Source organism: Bicyclus anynana, chromosome 23 (genome assembly GCF_947172395.1).
Source record: "Bicyclus anynana chromosome 23, ilBicAnyn1.1, whole genome shotgun sequence".
Lineage (NCBI taxonomy): Eukaryota > Metazoa > Arthropoda > Insecta > Lepidoptera > Nymphalidae > Bicyclus > Bicyclus anynana.
Genome location: NC_069105.1, coordinates 4778631 through 4796621, shown reverse-complemented (window position 1 = coordinate 4796621; position 17991 = coordinate 4778631). Strand labels below are relative to the sequence as shown.

General features: G+C 38.5%; 2 protein-coding genes across 2 annotated transcripts; one reads left to right on the top strand and one right to left on the bottom strand.

The window, feature by feature from the left end:
* The first annotated feature begins 733 nt into the window (after positions 1-733).
* LOC112046623 (uncharacterized) lies at positions 734-3434 on the top strand. The gene has a single exon (XM_024083324.2). The coding sequence runs from the start codon at positions 788-790 to the stop codon at positions 2735-2737; it is 1950 nt and encodes a 649-aa protein (XP_023939092.2). The 5' UTR covers positions 734-787; the 3' UTR covers positions 2738-3434.
* LOC112046624 (eukaryotic translation initiation factor 2D) lies at positions 3420-13410 on the bottom strand. The gene is made up of 12 exons (XM_024083325.2): positions 13222-13410; positions 12879-13137; positions 12021-12184; positions 11429-11567; positions 9833-10013; positions 9097-9223; positions 8812-8908; positions 8236-8438; positions 7677-7809; positions 6888-7040; positions 4914-5057; positions 3420-3588 (listed from the first exon to the last, which is right to left on the bottom strand). The coding sequence occupies exons 1-12, from the start codon at positions 13275-13277 to the stop codon at positions 3496-3498; spliced, it is 1749 nt and encodes a 582-aa protein (XP_023939093.2). The 5' UTR covers positions 13278-13410; the 3' UTR covers positions 3420-3495.
* Between the last annotated feature and the right edge of the window lie 4581 nt (positions 13411-17991).

Here is a 17991-nt window from a genome sequence, read left to right as displayed (position 1 = left end):
AATTCAAACTGGTAATCGTTCAAAACTCTAATTTAAACGCTTTTCTTTATTTAAATAATATTATTCTTACCTTTGTATAAACATTTTAACAACGGACTTGATTTTAACAACAAATTAACAATTTTAGTTTTGGTGTTAATAAAGTTTAGTGTAAGGTTTATATTTACTATTTTTGAACGAATAGTCGTAGTAGTGTAGCACCGGTTATCGATATTATTACTAAACTAGTAAACAACCGCTACTTTTAACTACTAGATTATTTTATTTTTAATTCAGATTTTACTGATAGTATCCTGCCTTAGGAAATGGTCACTAGTCAACAGACAAACCTTTAAAAGTGCTTGTAAAATAAGCCTACTTAAAATAAATTTATTATTTTTATCCTATTTATTTTATTATGTTTCTCAAAATAAAATATAATTCTTTGAATTTGTCATGTACCAATACCAACAATAATATATTTCATTAAACGCAATGCTAATACACAATCAAGTAAATGATTTACTATTACTAACTATTTACTATTCTTTAATATTATTTTTTTATCGTATTTTTAAATTAATTAAAAATAAAATAAAAAGAATAAATTATTTATTCAATTTACTAATATATGTTATTTTATTACAAATTAAAAGACCATCGACTTAAAACATAGATAATAATACATACAACAAAAACGTGATACACATCACTAGACGTGTAACGGCCGTTCATTTCAAAAGTTTGGGCGCTTTGTTTCGGTTTGCAAAATGTAAAGTTCACGAAAGAAAATCATTAAAACGTCGTAATGTCGGAAAAATTAAAGGATTATCAAGTTCTCGACGTGTTTTGCGGCGGCACGCTGTACAAAGTGCGGCACAAGGTCACGAACAGCATTTTCGCGTGGAAGGCGTACGATTGCTCCGCGTTCTCCGATGAACAAATACAAAACGTCGACAATGAAGTGAAAACATTGAGCGAGGCGTTATCTGGCAACTTCCTGCGGTACTACGACACGATACTGCACGGCCCGACCAAAACGCTTTACTTTGTTCTCGAATACATTTCTTGGCAGAGCGTACAGGAATTAATCGCACTATGCAAGGCCACCGACAAGCATTTCACAGAGGAATTTATATGGTACGCGTTGCTGGAGCTCGCGCGCGCCTTTAAGGCCGCAGAAGAGTTTAACTTCGTCACCCTGAAGAAATGCGTCGCTCCGCAGGCGATCTTCGTGGGGCCGAGCGGCGAACTGCGCGTCAACTGCTTCGAGCTCTCCGCGGAGGCGGAGGACGCGGCCGGGCCGATGCAGCAAGTCGGGGAGCTGATCCGCACCCTCTGCTACCTGCCCGGCGCGACTGACGACAAGATCCGGGAGTTCCAGTACAGCGACGACCTCCACGACGTGATAGACTTCCTCACCGATGCCAAGAGCGACTATTTGCGGGCCGACGTCGTGATCTACCACCCCACAGTGCTGGCCAACACAGGCGCCCTGTCCAAGTCTTGTCGCTTCTCCAATGTACTCGCCTCCAGGGAAACTACGATTTTAACTTCTGAAGCTAACAAGTGTGATTCAGAGAAAGCTGTCGAGCGGCGGAGGACCATAGAGCCCCCACCGAGGTCTCGCGCTCCCCTGGACAGTCCCATCTACTGCAACATCTCCCCTAAACAGAAAATCAACAATTACATAGAGGAGAGTGACTCTCCGTGGCAGCCTGTGTCTCCCACAGTGGCAGCTTTAGCCCTGGAGCTGCCTGGCTATGTGCCTCGCAGCAGAAGACCTTACAGCGAGGCACTAGAGAGATACAATGGGCCACAGAAGGTGTCCGAGGAGACTCTCAGCCATCAGTGGATGTCTCGCCTCATAGCTCTCAGAGAAAGGGAGGAATCTCTAAACAGAAGGGAAAGAAACTTGATCGCTAAAGAGATAATGAACAGTCCAAGTGTAGATATAGTATCTCTAGAAGATTCTTCTGTAGAGGACGGCAGCTTGAAAACCAATGGGATCACTCTTCCTGAAGTGCTCGGGCAAGCGGGTGAGCAGATACACCCCTGGGTGTCGCGGCGGCGCCACAGACGGACCAGCTCCGTGCGCATGAGGGCACGGAGGAAGAGCTACGCCTACGAGGACCTGGACAGCTCCCTGTCAGCAGACAACGGGGACGGCAGCTTGATTATAACTGCTGCCAAAATTACCACTGAGAACATGCCACGCAGAAACATCTTTCCTCAAGTGGCTGCTAAGAAAGTGCATTTTACTTCCAACAACCCATTTGTGGAGAGTGATGACAGTGTGACATTAACTTTTTATGAGTTGGAGAAAGTTCACAGTGACAGCAAAGTGACCAACAGTGAGGACAAGCCAGTGAGAGACATCAGCAAGTTCAAATACTTGAACTTGGAGAAGCCAACCTCGGAGAAGAGATCTGCTCTGCAGTGCAGTCAGTCCTCACCTTCTAAACAAGCCAAAATAACAGGTAAAGTGTTCACTGATATCACAAATAAGAACTCGAGGCAGACTCCTTCCAAAGCCAAGTCTTCCAACAGCTTGAGAAAATCTATGATATGCACACGGAGCCAATGGAGTGATGATCCTCAAGTCAGCAAGAGTCACTGTGCTGCACCAGCCAGTGCCATTGGTAATTCCCTTCACCACCAAACTCCTAAAGCTCCACCAGAAGTTAAAAAATCTAAAAGAATGTCTCTCTTGCCCTTTAAAACTCCATTCAAGTTCAAAACTTCTACAAAAGTTTAATTACTGTTGCTATATAACTATTATTGTATTTACTTGTATACAATGAATGTGGTTCTTATGAAGATTTAATTGTAGTTTATTTTTTAATAATATTAATGAAAATTGTGTCATATTTCAAATAAGTTTTAAATGGTTGTGGATTTTTGTGCTTCATTATTTTTATTCTAGAGACTAGTTATAATGTTTTGCAGTTCCGGCATATTGTGGAACAAACAAATTATTATATTATGATTTTAAGTTTATTTTCTGTACATAAGACAAGAAATACGGACAAAACCCACCCAAACTGTAGTGATTAGTAAATATTGAATATTGTTTCAGCAATATTATATTTGTATATTATATGACTTACAAAATCAAAATGTTTGAGATTGATATATGTGCTATAGTAGATATTGTATTTTATTATTGTTTAGGTGAAAAAAGAAATGTCTTTCATATGAATTAACAATTTAGTCGTTAGTCTTCCAAGCTTCTTTTATTATTTTTACAAACTTAAATATAAATTGATGTCAAAATCAAATACTTGATTATATAGATATAAGTTTAAATAATTAAGAATTCTTTATTATATTTTTAATATCAACCTATGTTTAATGTAAATTTGAAGAATGTATCTTTATAAATTTATATTATAAAAAAAAATTATAAAATGTCAAGGGTTTTAATAAAAACAATAGTAAATGGTTAAGGTAAACAGCAGTTTTATTTCAACATAACACAAGGTATATTTTATGGTTGGCAGTTGTTTTAAACATTCATTTCTTCTTGTTGAGAGCCTTGTCAGCTCCGTCTACAAACTTCTTGGGCAATCCATACTTTTCTATGAGCAGTTTGGCCACAAGATGTGTCTGGAAGAAATAAACGGCATGTTTAAAAACTTAAATTGAGTAGATTATGAGACAGAAAAGCATGAGTACAATTTTTTTTAGGTTGTTAGCAAAGTTTAAAGTTGCTGTAAAATTTTTGTTAATAAGGCTATGAAAGTGGCAATTGCCAATAGTTCTAATGCACAGAGTAAGCCATATGAAGTTATGACCTAACAAATAAAGTAACTATAATTGGCCCTGTGTTAAGTTTATATGCTGTAGAAGTGGGTGTGAGACCTGTATACCCAAGATTTCTAACCTGCTTGAAGACCTTGACTTAAGCTGAGTGTGGAGTTTGGAGTAAGTACTGTAGGAAATAATAGTCTGCGACGGATATGACGTCACACGATCTCGTGTTGGCTCGTGCCGACGCTAAGTGGCGTGACTTGTTTCCGTAAAGATTAGGGAGTTAGAGAGGGGTAGCAATCGGTTGGCGGGAACAACTTGCGATATAAGGCGCTCGTTGTAAGGTCGGCTTCAGTATGATCGTGGCGTTCATGCCGTCCACATTTCTTCTTGTGTAATTCTTTATCTGTTACTTGGGATAGGCGGGAGAGTGACTTGAGTGGAAAAGGGGAGTGTTAGTCAATTATCAAAGACGTCTTTAACCCTACACACAACAATTACAAGTTCGTGACTCCACTCCAGGTCATTCTCTGCCATTCTAGGGTCTTATTTTGGTTACAGTTTGATTTGTTAATTTAGTTGTCTTGACAAATGTTGTGAATCATAACCTTTGCTCGACACTGGTTTTCTTATTTTTGTAATCCACTTTCGAGTCTGCTAAAAGTACTGTATTAGAGCAGGCACTCAAAGCTGCTCTAGTACAATCCTACCAAGTTTGGCTGGGTGGGGAAAACAATTCATGGTTTCTTCATGAGTGTTGACGAATGATTTCCTGAACTGTACACCTGGATTATAACTACAGAGTTCTGCTCCTATTGTTTCTCTCTGCCACACGATAGAGTGGTCTTTTCCATAGGCCAGAGCTTGGCTACAATCAAGCCTAATGGTAAACAATGATGCTGCCTATGGTGGAATGTGCTTGCCTCGAATATACCTATTAAATCCATAGCTTGCAGTGTGGCACAAAAATAATCAAACACTTCATACAAGGGACATCAATTAAAGTATAAATGCACATTGCGGAACCTTCTAATACAGGTCTACTACTTATAAGAAGGTTCTAGCTCTTTATTAATGTAATTGATAACTGAATAAAATATTGGATTTAGATTACTGCGATGCCTGGCAGTTCAAATAAAAAAGTGAAGGAGGAACTTAATGTTTGTTCCAAGGAGTGTCACCTGGTCCCCCTGCAGCATGAGCTGGTCGGCGCGCGCCGCCGCGCTGCGCGTGACGCCGCACGCCGCGCCCGCCAGCAGCTGGCACGCGTGCGCCAGCGGCCGCAGGCTGAACCCGAACGCCTCCAAGTTCGACACCAGCGTCACCTGCGGGGCGTGGGGCATTATACTTTACTTTATATACTTTGCGACTTGTAGTGGTAGTATTTTATGACGTCTTGGATGTTAAGGAGTTGCTAAGAATTACCAATGGGTCAGGCTGAAGTCCGAAAAGGTGGTGGAATGACGACCCTACACTTTTGGGCAACCTTTCCACAACACACACTAAAAAAACAATATTACTGGTGCCGCAGGTAGTCATTTATCCTCACAGCCGCCGTCAGCTTCTCCAACTTCATCATTTATTTATTTATTTATTTATTCGGAAGCCAACGTTGTATACAAAAAACTTATGACTAATTCAACATAACATGCATTAAAAAGTAATATGCAACATTGTACACCCCACTTACAGGCTAACTCAACATGAGTTTATTATAATACAATTCTTAATTTACCATCAAAAAAAAAAGAAACAAAAACTAAATCTACCTACCACTAAAAATAAAAAAAAGAAACTAAAAGAAAGAAAGAAAAAAAAAAGTAACTACAACAATAATAATGGGAATTAACAATAAGAAATTACATTTAAAACAAAAACAGAATGCATTTAAAGTACATTATTCTTCGACATATGTTTTTTAACTTTACTTTTAAAAGAATTAGAACCGCTATTGAAAATATCCAGATTTGCCATTTTAAAAATATATACATACGATATATATACGATCTCACTATTCTTTCAATAGGAGCATTTCTCCCCAGATTAGTTTTTGTGATTCTTGGCCTAAAAGTTAGTTTATTTTTAATGTGAGATCTAGCATTTTTGTTCGGCACAGCAAGTTTTACCCTATTCAGCAACTCTGAGTTGTCTATTTTAAAATTAACAATTTTGTGCAAAAAACAATGGTCTATCAAATCTCTACGGTTAGATAGTGAAGCCGTTTTATAAAATTTTAAGAGATCATTATACTTGGTTCTTTCCTTCAATATTTTATCTTTAAATGCTAAATGTCGAAAAACTTTTTTTGTACTCTTTCAATTCTATCCTTATGTACCTACTTGATAATACGGATTCCATGCTACTGAACAGTATTTAAGTCTACTTCTGATCATTGTATTAAATAAGGCTAATTTTGTTGATGAATTTTTAAATTCTTTTGTATTTCTAATAATAAAACCTAATAACTTGAGAGATTTCTCTACCAAACTATCTATGTGTGGTATGAAGCTCAATTTATTATCTAATGTAATCCCAAGATCTTTTATAATTTTAACATCTTCCAATATATTTCCATTTATACTGTAATTGAACTTGAAATTCTTAACCTTACGACTGAAAGTAATACTGAAACATTTTAAATGATTTAATTTTATATTATTATTATAACACCAATTAGAAAGTCTATCTAAATCTTTTTGCATGTTTTTAGAATCATTCATGTCTTTTATTTTCGTATAAATTTTGAGGTCATCAGCGTACAGCTGAAATTGGCAATATTGAAAACAAGTTATAATATCATTGATAAATATTCCAAATAATGTAGGCCCAAGGTTAGAACCCTGTGGCACTCCAGAAGTAGCAATAAATGTTTTTGATTGATAGCCTCCAATAACAACATTTTTTTCACGATTCATTAGATATGATTCCATCCAATTGATAACATTTCCACAAACACCATAACCGATGAGCTTTTTTATCAATATACAGTGATCAACAACGTCAAACTCTTTAGAAAAATCTGTATAAACACAATCAAGTTGATCAGTATTATCTAGTGCTTCAGTAATGTCATCTATAAATAATGTTAAATTTGATATAGTCAAATCATCGCCTGGTACCCTCGACATAATCTCCTGGTATACAATGAAGCACACCTTCTTGTTCCCGCTGCGCGTGACCACCTGCATGGTGACGGGCTCGAGCCGGCTCTTGCTGAGCCGCACGCTGCCGTCGCTGAAGCGCATCTCGGTGCTGGGCGTCATGCGCGCCAGCACGTACGCCGTCAGCTCCTCCCACCTCATCGTCTCCTGGTAACGGGGATTGATGTTGTTATCAATTTAGATTTAACTAGATTTAATTAAACAATCATTTTACTAATTTAATAATAATAGAGGTTCCATGAGCGAGCGAGCTTTGCTTGGGGTTTCTTTGCGAGATCGAATCAGGAATGAGGAGATCTGTAGACGAACCAAAGTCACTAACATAGCTCAGCTTCAGCACGAAGCCGAAGTGGCAATGGGCAGGCCACATAGTTCGAAAAGCCGATAGTCGTTGGGGCCCCAAGCTGCTGGAATGGCGACCCAGCAATGGAAAGCGCAATGTTGGTCGACCCTCCCACTAGATGGACATACATCAAAGGGATTGCAGGGATTCGCTTGATGCTGGCGGTTCGAGCCCGTTGTGTTTAAAAGTTAAGAGGCCTATGTCCAGCAGTGGACGTCCATATGCTGTAAATGAAGAGGTTCGATAAATTAGGGTTTACCTATACTTTGTGTACCATACAGAACTGGTACATGTTTGTGTTGCGGTAGTTGCTTAGAGATTAGAATGCAAAGTCGTAGTGTGCATAGCGAAGTGTAGATTTTGTTAATTGGCCATATGGCTCTGAGTTCTAGCCCTTTAAGTCAGTCTTTAATGCACGAAAGCTGCCTTCGCCTGGTTACCTGCGGCTGCCTGCCCACGGCGCCGGCCAGCAGCGCGTCGAGCGTGACCGCACCGCGCGCCGCCAGCCCGCGCGCCGACACGTGCGCGACTAGTGCTTGCCGCACGTCCGCAGCCGACAGCGCCGTGCCCTTCCTGACAGACCATAGACACATCATACATTACATCAGGTTTTCTTTTAGTTTATGCACGAGGGACAGGCAAAGGTTTAACCATACAGCCTGTTCATCTGAGCTCACTGAACTACACAGCGCTCACATTATGGCTTTAGAGCAACGTGACCAGCTTCAGGGCTCAGACAGTTTATACTTTCAACCAGTGCATACATACTATTAAGCTCTGGTCATCATTTGATAAGTTTCAATTCACAGTGTTGTATGCATTGCATCCTATAGTTTACGAAAGTCTCTATGAAAATGTCTGTAATCTATTATATTTCTGTGCTATGTTACAGTCACGTCAAAATCGAATATCGTTCGAAATGCCAATTTTAGTAGTCCAGCCATAGGCAAGGAAAAAGACAAGTTATTGGCACGTACAGTTTGACAAGTCGTGACTCACTTGTTGGGCGCCAGCAGCGGGAGCACGGCGGCGGTGACGCAGTACAGCTCGCGCACCTGCGGGGGCACGTACTCGCGCTCGTCCGCGTGCTCGGCGCGCGCACGGGCCACGGGCCGGTGCGCGCGCAGCAGCGGGTGCGCCGCGTTCACGGCCACGAGCGCGTCCACGCCCTTGTCCAGCTCGCGCACCTCGAGCAGGCCTTCCTTGAACAACACGTGCCGTGAGACACGGTGCACCTGGCCATTCTACAATCGTGACCACTTCGACAATTTAAAAATACAAGGGAATGACATTCACTAGCGACAGATCACGTAATCGAGATGTCCATCGGATCTGTCATTCCCATACATTTTGTTAGTTTTGAAGCGTCAGCGTTTGTCGAAAGAGAATCGACGTGCCATATAGCTGAGGCCCCTGATTAGGTAAAGGACTTCCACTTTTTATATATTTTGTCAAATGCTTAGTTTAATGTAAGCTGTACACATTAAGGGGGTAATCTCATCATATCAAACTCTTTTGTGTTCTAAACAGACAGCAGGTTGATTTCTTTAGAGGAAAAATCAAGATAAACATTACCCTCTGCATGGCTTCTAGGAACTTCCCCATCTTCTTATAACTAGACTTCTTCACTTCTAGAGTCCTGTCGTCTGGACAGAAGGGCATCAGGTGGTTTCTGAAATGTGACATCACTTCTGTGGAAAAGTTGAGAATTTCTAACACATTTACTTCATACCTAGTAAATTCAATTTTAAGTTTTCGGTTTTACTTATCACCACAACAACATAGCCTGACGTTTTGAAAGAAATCATCAACTATAAATGAATTTTGAATTTCATTTTCAATTCAAATTATTTAACTTACTTGTACAATAAATTAGTTTTAAGCGGCAGCTCGATTTGCTTGCCCTGCGTCTTGAGGAAGGACAGCAGGCACCACCGAAGCAGCCCGTCCATGTCACTCGGCACCTGCTCCTCTGACTCCGAACAATCTAGAAAACAAATAATGTAGATACACCATGTTACACCGTACAGCTTGTTCAATCAATGTAGTTATTGTACTTTTTAACTGACAAACCAAGGGAGGGTTTATCAGTTTATGACATTTATTGACGCGTCGGCCGATTTGCTCAATTTTTTTTTTCTTTACAAGTTAGCCCTTGAATACACCTTATGGTAAGTGATGATATAGTCTAAGATGCAAGCGGGCGGGCGGGCTAACTTGTTAGGAGGAGGATGAATAATCCACACCCCTTTCAGTTTCTACACGGCATCATACTAGAATGCCAAATCGCTTAACGGTATATCTTTGCCAGTATGGTGGTAACTAGCCATGGCTGAAGCCTCCCACCAGCCAAAAACATTTGTCTGAGTCACATTTGTTTGCAAGATTTATCTTTGATGATAAGTCTGCAGACAAATCTGACTGTGAATGCTACGGCTTGTAGTTTAGTATGTAACAAGGCTGTGCGTGTATGTGTCTGTCAATTTGCCGACGAGGTTCAGCACTGAAAATTTGGCACTCATGTAATGACCGATTTGTGGGGCACAAGGCTCATGTTGAGTGGCAGGCCTTAACTACTGTAATAAAAGCACTATACCTGTGGCACCAGATTCATTTAACTGTTCCACAATATCCTCATCAATGAGTGTCTCTGCTGTGGGGTTGGGTGCGTCTGCCCCCAGAGACTCGTCAGCGATGACGGCGGGCTCGTTGGCTGCAGGCGCAGGGGGCTCCTTCACCAGGCTCGGCCACTCTTCTTTGATTGGTTGGATGTTGAGCTGCGAGAGAAGAGTATGCCATGACAGGACATGTACTCCTACGAATATCAGCAGTATTATACTATTTATATACTCCTAGCCAAAGCTTGTCAGTTGCGACTTAGTTCGAGTTAATTAATGTTTTTATAAATCCCATGAACCATGAATTTTTACAGGATAACTAATTGTAGGTATGTGGAACTACCTATACATGGAAGATGTTTCTACAAAATGTGTGGCAGTAAAAGCTATGATTAAACAATTTGTGGAGCAATACATATCAGATTCAGACATCCAAGCTCTTACAAGCTAAATCATGCTCCTTTCAATCTTATGTAAACTGAATTTTGTGATGAAAATAATAAATTCATTTGGAAAATACACATCACATAGTAATAAATAATTAAATAATTCAGTTTACTAAGTGCAATTCTAAAAGTATCTTTACGCTGACTGTAAAACCTAATATAAGCATGTTGTTTTTAATAAGACACATCATTGATTATCAGTCCAATAATTTCATATTTCATAAAATCAGGTAAGGTTTTGTATGGTATCAAATATTTTTTTTTTGTTCCATGTATGGTACAATCAGTCAAAAAGACTATCAGCAGATGGGTTTCAGGTTTGATGTTGGTATGTGATATGAGTATCCCCCACTAGAGACATTTGTATTGTTGTTAAAACTGGACTATTACACATCCAGGTCCAAGATTCTTTTTCTTGTCAGGCGTTTAAGAAGTCTGGTATAGTGAGCTGAGCTGCCAGTGGATTGGTATGGTGTTAAAATCAGTGTTTATAAGTCCTGCTACACTGTTGCTACACTTTCACTGTTTTGATACACAGATACTCATGGATCTCGCTATTTTTAATGAAGCGTGGTGCATTGCACATTTGCTTGAGTATGTTGTCCTCAGCTCCTTCAATTAATGAGATGCTGTAACAAGTCACAAGCGGAACCCCAGAGCTGTATTCCATATGGTTTCAATGGGATTTTGTAGATTAGAAGTTTGTTGTCCAGTGATAGTTATGAGTTTCTCGAAAGCAACCAGTGCAATCCCTTGTACTTCAGTTTTAATTCCTCCTTTTTCACTTCAATATGTTGTCTCCAGGTCATCTTTCAATCTAGGTGCATACCCAGATATCTAACACAATTAGTGTGGGGTAGTTGTTTGTTACCAAGCACAACTGGAGGACAATCACCAGTTCTCAATGTGATGTGGTGTGATTTTGAGGCACTAGCTTGAATTTTCCATCTGTCCAACCATCTCTGGGTTTTTTGTAGACTTTTTTGTAAGATCTCTGATGCTTCTATAGGATTTTCGTGAGGGGCTAGTAATGCTGTGTTGTCAGCAAAAGTTGCTGATACTCCAGGGGTTTGTGGTAGATCAGAAGTAATGGTATGGTATCAAATATAACTAACAAATAAATTGTACCTGATTAAGGTCCACCGCCAAGGTATCAGCCAAGTCACTGTATGACGCAGGAGCTAGCTTGGGTCGGTCAATCTTGGAGAACTTCTCCTCTTTACACAGTTGGTCACCATACACATGCAGGGTCTCTAGGCACACTCCCCTGTAAATGTTGGCACAATTATTAATAAAAGAGTGATATTAACCTAATACTTAGTAATTTATTGCATAATAGTGAAGTCTATTCATTGCAGAGTTTGCTTCACTTACATGTAACTGCAAAATAAGTTGAGTAGTTTTCAAGATTATCCAACCAGAGAGTAAAATAAACTAATATAAACTATAAATAAAAAGGTTTTTATATACTGTTGCCCTAAATTTTTGGTTATATTTTTTATTTATAGTACAAATACTAGATTTTTTTTGCAATTTTCCCAAGAGAGGATGTCAAAATTTATCTTAAAAACTGATGATGCAAAAACTAAATATTCAATTTTAATAACCTTTATGAATGAGTTTTTAAACTAAAGGCTAGTTTAGGTTCTGAAACATGATTCATCAACATCTTAAATTTCTGTTGTTTCATATATTGATTATATTTAATAAAGATACTCACATAGGAGCCCTGACAAGATCAGCAGAAGACATCATGGCGCGGCCGATGACTCCTGCCGCAGCATTATCACTTGTACATGCAGCCACCACTGCGCCGCGTCGGAACTGGGGGAAGCTTCCCTCTGTCACCACTCCAGGTGCATATAGAGGTGCTCCACCTTGTATCTGTAACATTTACAGCAGTGCTCAACATTTATACAAGTGAAAGGCTCTTAGCCTGCCTGCCACTGAGTCCTCTTTGCAGAGCTTGCTTGGAGAATGTGATACAGACACATGTCCGTATTAGATGCAAGAGAATGTTTATGAGGGAGATGAGAGTCAAGAGCATAAACCATGTCACATGATACATGTACATGTCGATTTCTTTGAATATTTAACAAGAAATAGAAAGTATATCAGCTACAAAACCCAAATGTATGTGAATGATAATCACATATATTTGGTTTTTGTTTACATCACATACATCACTAGATATAAACCATTAAAAATTCTTGAAGGTTTTGACAGCCTCCATGGTGCTGCACCGTGCGTGGTATGCATGGTGGATTAATAAGACGGAGGTCCTGGGTTTGATCGTCGGCTGGGCCAATTGAAGTTTTCTCAATTGGTCCAGGTCTAACTGGTGGGAGGCTTTGGCCTTGGCTAGTTACCACCCTACCCACAAAGACATACCACCAAGCAATTTAGCTTTCCGATATGATGTAGTGTAGAAACCGAAAGGGGTGCAGATTTTCATCCTCCTCCAAAGTTACAAACAAGTTAGCCGCTTCCATCTTATCATCACTTACCATCAGGTGAGATTTTAGTCAAAGGACAAGTTAGTTAAAAAAAAAAGGTTTGTATTGAGAGTCTCAATTACCTTGCTCAGGACCAAAGTGTGTATCATAATAGTGGGCACTAGATCGGGCACTCGCCACAGCGCGCACACGGTGGGCACGAGCCTGTCGCACACTTCGACCATCATGGGCACTCCGTCGACCACGTAAACGCTCACTGTGTCTCCGGAGTGAAGCACCACTTTCATGCAACTAGTGGCCGACTTCGTGGGCACCAACTCCTTCACTTTCTCGTCCGTGGCCACTGGAAACTCGCTCTGTATCCGTTGGCTCAGACATTTCCTACGAACAATATTAATAACAACTTGATTTAGTGCGAAAATCCTGTAAATATCTTATTGATAATACGTCACGTCAGTAACTCACTTTTCTGTATTTTTCAAAGTTTTGTTAGATTTTAACTTGTATGGTTTGGCGAACATAATTACTAGATAATTTTATCTTAAGTTTTAAACTAAAACTAATAGCTTTTACACTGATTGTAATCATTAAAATCTAAAGGGTAATAATAATCTGCACGGCGTTATGACAAACTGCATCAAAACAAACAGCTGTGTATTGTCATTGTCAATGTCAAAGTTTCAGTAATGTCAACATCAAAACCACAGGTAATAGAAAAAATTGCAATCAAAGGTGCATCCAAAGAAAAATTTATTGTTTTTTGTTGTAATCAAACAGCTTTAGTTGGAAAAGAGCTAGCAAGAATAATAGCCTGAGCGGCCAGACCTAGGTTGCAAGAGTCAGACCCTCAATATACCAAGTAATTTTTAATTTATATGAAAAATCAATGCATGTCCGAAGGTGATAGTCTTGATTTGATTTTATTTAAAAAAAAGGGAGGTCAAACTATTAAACTCAGAACATACAAGAAGACTCCCGTACGACGTACAGTATACCTTACGATTGTATACTTAGGTACGTCAGACCAAAGATTACAGTGTTGCGCCAGACCCCAGAGGCTATGTTATGGACTTCCATAGGCATGTGCCTCAGTAATAGTTAGTGGTTAACTGGCAATCTTTTAGACGTTTGTTGTAACTGATTATCGCATAGCTGAAAAGTTGAAAACAGCATTTTGTAATCTACCATCTTCTCCCGTAGGTTAAACCTCAGAATTTGTGTCATTAACAACCCATATTCTGATTACTGTTGAGCACGAGTCTCCTCTCAGAGTAAGTAGGGTTAAGCTAATAGTCCACCACGCTGGTCCAATGTGGATTGGCAGACATCGCACACGTAGAGAATTAAGAAAATTCTCAGGTGGGCAGGTTTCCTCACGATAGTTTTCCTTCACCGTTTGAGACACAAACGTTTATTATATAAAAATCACTTGAAACCCTGAGAAGTCTGGACTAAGTATTTATTACCTACCTAACTTGGCTCAGTAGACTAATTTGGATTCTAGGTAGTACATGAGTAAAATAAAACTGCGTACAAATCTAGAAATTAAAATGCAATGAGTGATTAAGGATCTAGGTACACCTGTCCTAGACGTACCTAACTGCGACGTTACCACCCACATTATCGGACGATAGCCAGTGAGATGATATTTATTCTAGAGTTCGAACTAATAAAATACACTTGCCTACTATAACTTAAATAAAAACTGACACTCGCAAGAAAGACAGTAATTTTTTATGTTGTTTTATTTTATATACCAAGTAAAGTTACTTTTTGTCCACACAGTCTCTATTTATTCTTATTGTAAATGCGAAACTCGAAATTATCACACATCAGGCTTTTTTCATGGTTTTCACGTCTGAGCCGATTTTGATGAATTTTAGTAGAAAGAAAGAGTATCCCTGGCAAAGAGCAGAGGCTTCTTTGCGTCTGTTAGTACGTAATATCTTCTCAATGTCTAAAATAATAAGTAGTAAAGTAAACAAACCCACGCCTCCCCCGCGCACAGCTCGGAACGCATCACCGCATCAAGTATGTAATCATGTGACAAGCGTTTAATGCGTTTTACTTTAATATTTTTCCGACATATTTTACATAAGTAGATTGTATATATCTATTACTTAGACTCCACTAAAAGTTGGCGCTATTCGCGAATAAATAACAGAATTATGCAGAACTGTATTAGGTAGCAGCAAATGACTAGAATGATGCGACGGTTGGCATAGTTGGTATAGCGTTAAAACCATGAAATCATTTTCTTTCTTTTCACAAATGGCCCACATGATAGTAATATTATTTAATTAATAGGTTTTATTATTTGATTATAGGTTAGGTAATATTATTTAATTATAGGTCTGTCTACTCGGGGCTTAGATGTTCCGTATATTCCTGTTATAATCAGCAATCCTTCGGATCGGACCACGACAACCCTAGTAGCCGACAATAACAAGCATATAGATACCTACAGTCGGAATAGTTCAAGAAGTCAATTGGTAGTACCTTGTGCCATACTCGTACCTGTCGACTTCTTTGATGTAGTAATACGAGGAATAAACGATCGAAATTTTTGGTCTGATATAAGGTTCTAAACATAGCTTTATAATTTAAAAGAAAAATACGTATTTGTATATGTACGTACGTGTAGCTCTGTCCTACTGCCCTCTTCACATGCGGAGCGATGTAAAGACAAGTAAGGCAGCAGGTAATAAGAAATTCTCAAGCGTTCGCGAGGGTCAAGTGGCCCCAGCACACCCCCGGGCGACGCGGAGGTTTCTCTCTAAACTTTTCAGCCTTTGAGGGATTGAAAGGTGTGAAAATGGAAAATGTTTTGTAATATTTTAAACATTGCTTTATGAATGTTTGCTATAACTTTCAGTGTTTGCTTCACAGAACATACGAGAGTAGGTTTAAAAGAAGCACAATATTAAATTAAACTTACACTTTAAAAACGAAGTTTTCATGAACTCATTTTTCTTATAGTTTTTTTATTGATTGCAGTTATACATATAAAAGAACTTTCTTAGATTAAGGGACTTCGTTAAATTCCACAGGAAAAATGGATTATTTCAGATTAAAAAGTAGTAAGTATAGGTAATTTGTACAATAATCTTTGTCTTCTAGCTCCGAGTGAAAGTCGCATTTAAATCGATTACGCTGTTTCAAAGATTATAGCCCGGAAAAACGGAGAGACAGACAGAAATAAAAAAATGTTCGTTTTTTGTTTTGTAGTGAATGACTATACTAACTTTAGAAAACACGTCTTTGACATTAACAACACACAATATTATTTGCCCTTAGAGAGTCGTTCTGTCCTTCTACTCTGCTTCTGCCTTCGGGCCCCATCAGGCGATGCTTCTGCGCTCGCCCAAACCCCCCGGTGACGCCGCTGAGGTCCCATATGGACCTACGGCACTATCATAAAAAAGAAAAAAACACAATATTATGTTTATTTTACATTAGATGTCATGATCCAGGTTAACCACTAAAACGACAAGGCAGACACATTCTAATATAATACCACTTGTGATTACCTACGTAAAAAATAGTAGATTGTTATACAAGGGGCTAAAAAGACCCATTATATACGAGGTATTTTTAGAAACCGAGTTTATAATGGGTTTAGCCCCACGTGTTACACTCTGCTTTTCACTACGATTGCGAGAAAATAAAATAGTTTAGTACAATATTCAATGATTTATTTTAATTGAATATTAAATGTACAAAGTCTACAATTTTGGATATTAAGGGAGATGCTTTTACCCGGTAACATAATTTCCGACTACTTTGAAGATGAATAATGAATATGTGAGGTAAACGTGGGAGATAATAGTTTAAAAAACTCTTTCGTAAGTGAATCCATTCGTTGTTGTTTTCTTCACTTATTAAATTTTTCGTAGGTATCGTAGGTAAGTATTTAAGTAAATGCGTCTCGACTTTGATGGTAACAGATTGAAAATTTCATCCATCTCCAAATTAGGATCACCATTCTTACTAGACGTGTCTTCGTCTTCGACAATAACAATTATTGTTGAAAAATATGTAAGTTACGGTCACAAATTTACAAAAAAATCAAGTGTGTATTAACTATTATTCACGCCAATTGTTTTTTAAATTCTCGCTTTTTAATTTTATTTTTTTCACATGAGAAAAAGGCAAAGGTATTACACCGTAAAGGATGTCCCATGTCTTCAAATCTCGCTCTATTCGCAACTCAATAAAAATTAAATAAAAAAATAAACGCATTTCACAGACAAGAACGCTGTATTTCATTCCAATTTAAAGTTTTTTATTTATTTTTCAAAACAATCAGGGCCTTACCTATAATGATTCTATTTTCGAATAAAACCTCCTCCGTTTTATAGTAGGCTAGTACTTGGCTAGTACTCGTAAGTAACAGACAAGAATTAAAAAAACAAAATTACTTTAGCCCCTAGAGGCTAATATGCTTGTTTAGCCCCGCTGTGGAGTGGTAATATGACAGTGTTTTTGAGCAAGAGTAGTGAAAAAATATTTTTGCTGTTAATACTTTCTCAAAATGTCGACTTTAAAACCAAAAACAAAATCCACGCCTGTAAAAGTTTTAAGTAAATGTTTCAACTTCACATAAAAGCTATCGCGGTATTTATTTCTGCCGGCGTTGCAGAGTCATGAGAAATTTCGCATTTATTTTGTTTTCGCACAAACAACGAACGGAGTCCAACTTCCATTACTTTTTGTTCTTTTTGTGAGACTTCAGAGAGCAATATGACTGAAGAGCCCCTTACTATATCGCAGTAAAATGTTGCTAAAACACCAACGAACCTACACTGACTTTAGAATTCAACTTTTGAGTATGAATAAAGCTGAAACTTCTTACTTTTTAGATACAATACAAAAGTACCAAGTACTTTAGATACGAAAGAGGTTATTGGTCTTTAATTTTATTTAGGTTCTAGCGAAGGATTGACATTAACCTAGTGTCGGACTACTGGGTACTAGATATTTTTGTAATTTTGATGAAATATTAAAATATTACTTTTATATTTGGACACTAGAAACTCCTTTAAAACCTCCTATCTTCCAAATCCTGACAAACAACATACTTTCTGCTTTTATAAAGAGATATCGCAGGCTCTTAGACCGTTTATGTAAATCTCACCATTTATTGCAATAAATTATTATTTTACATTATCGTAATGGAGTTTGACTCGTATATGGGCTGAACAAAGCACATGTAGTCATGTGAATTAACTATTG

Excerpts from the sequence above, each read along its gene's own strand:
- LOC112046623 (XM_024083324.2), top strand. The coding sequence starts at position 788 with ATGTCGGAAAAATTAAAGGATTATCAAGTTCTCGACGTGTTTTGCGGC.
- LOC112046624 (XM_024083325.2), bottom strand. The coding sequence starts at position 13,277 with ATGTTCGCCAAACCATACAAGTTAAAATCTAACAAAACTTTGAAAAAT. Across the intron at positions 5,058-6,887 it reads CGCGCAGCGGGAACAAGAAG|GTGACGCTGGTGTCGAACTT; the intron begins GTGTGCTTCATT and ends CACGCCCCGCAG. Across the intron at positions 3,589-4,913 it reads TCATGCTGCAGGGGGACCAG|ACACATCTTGTGGCCAAACT; the intron begins GTGACACTCCTT and ends TATTTCTTCCAG.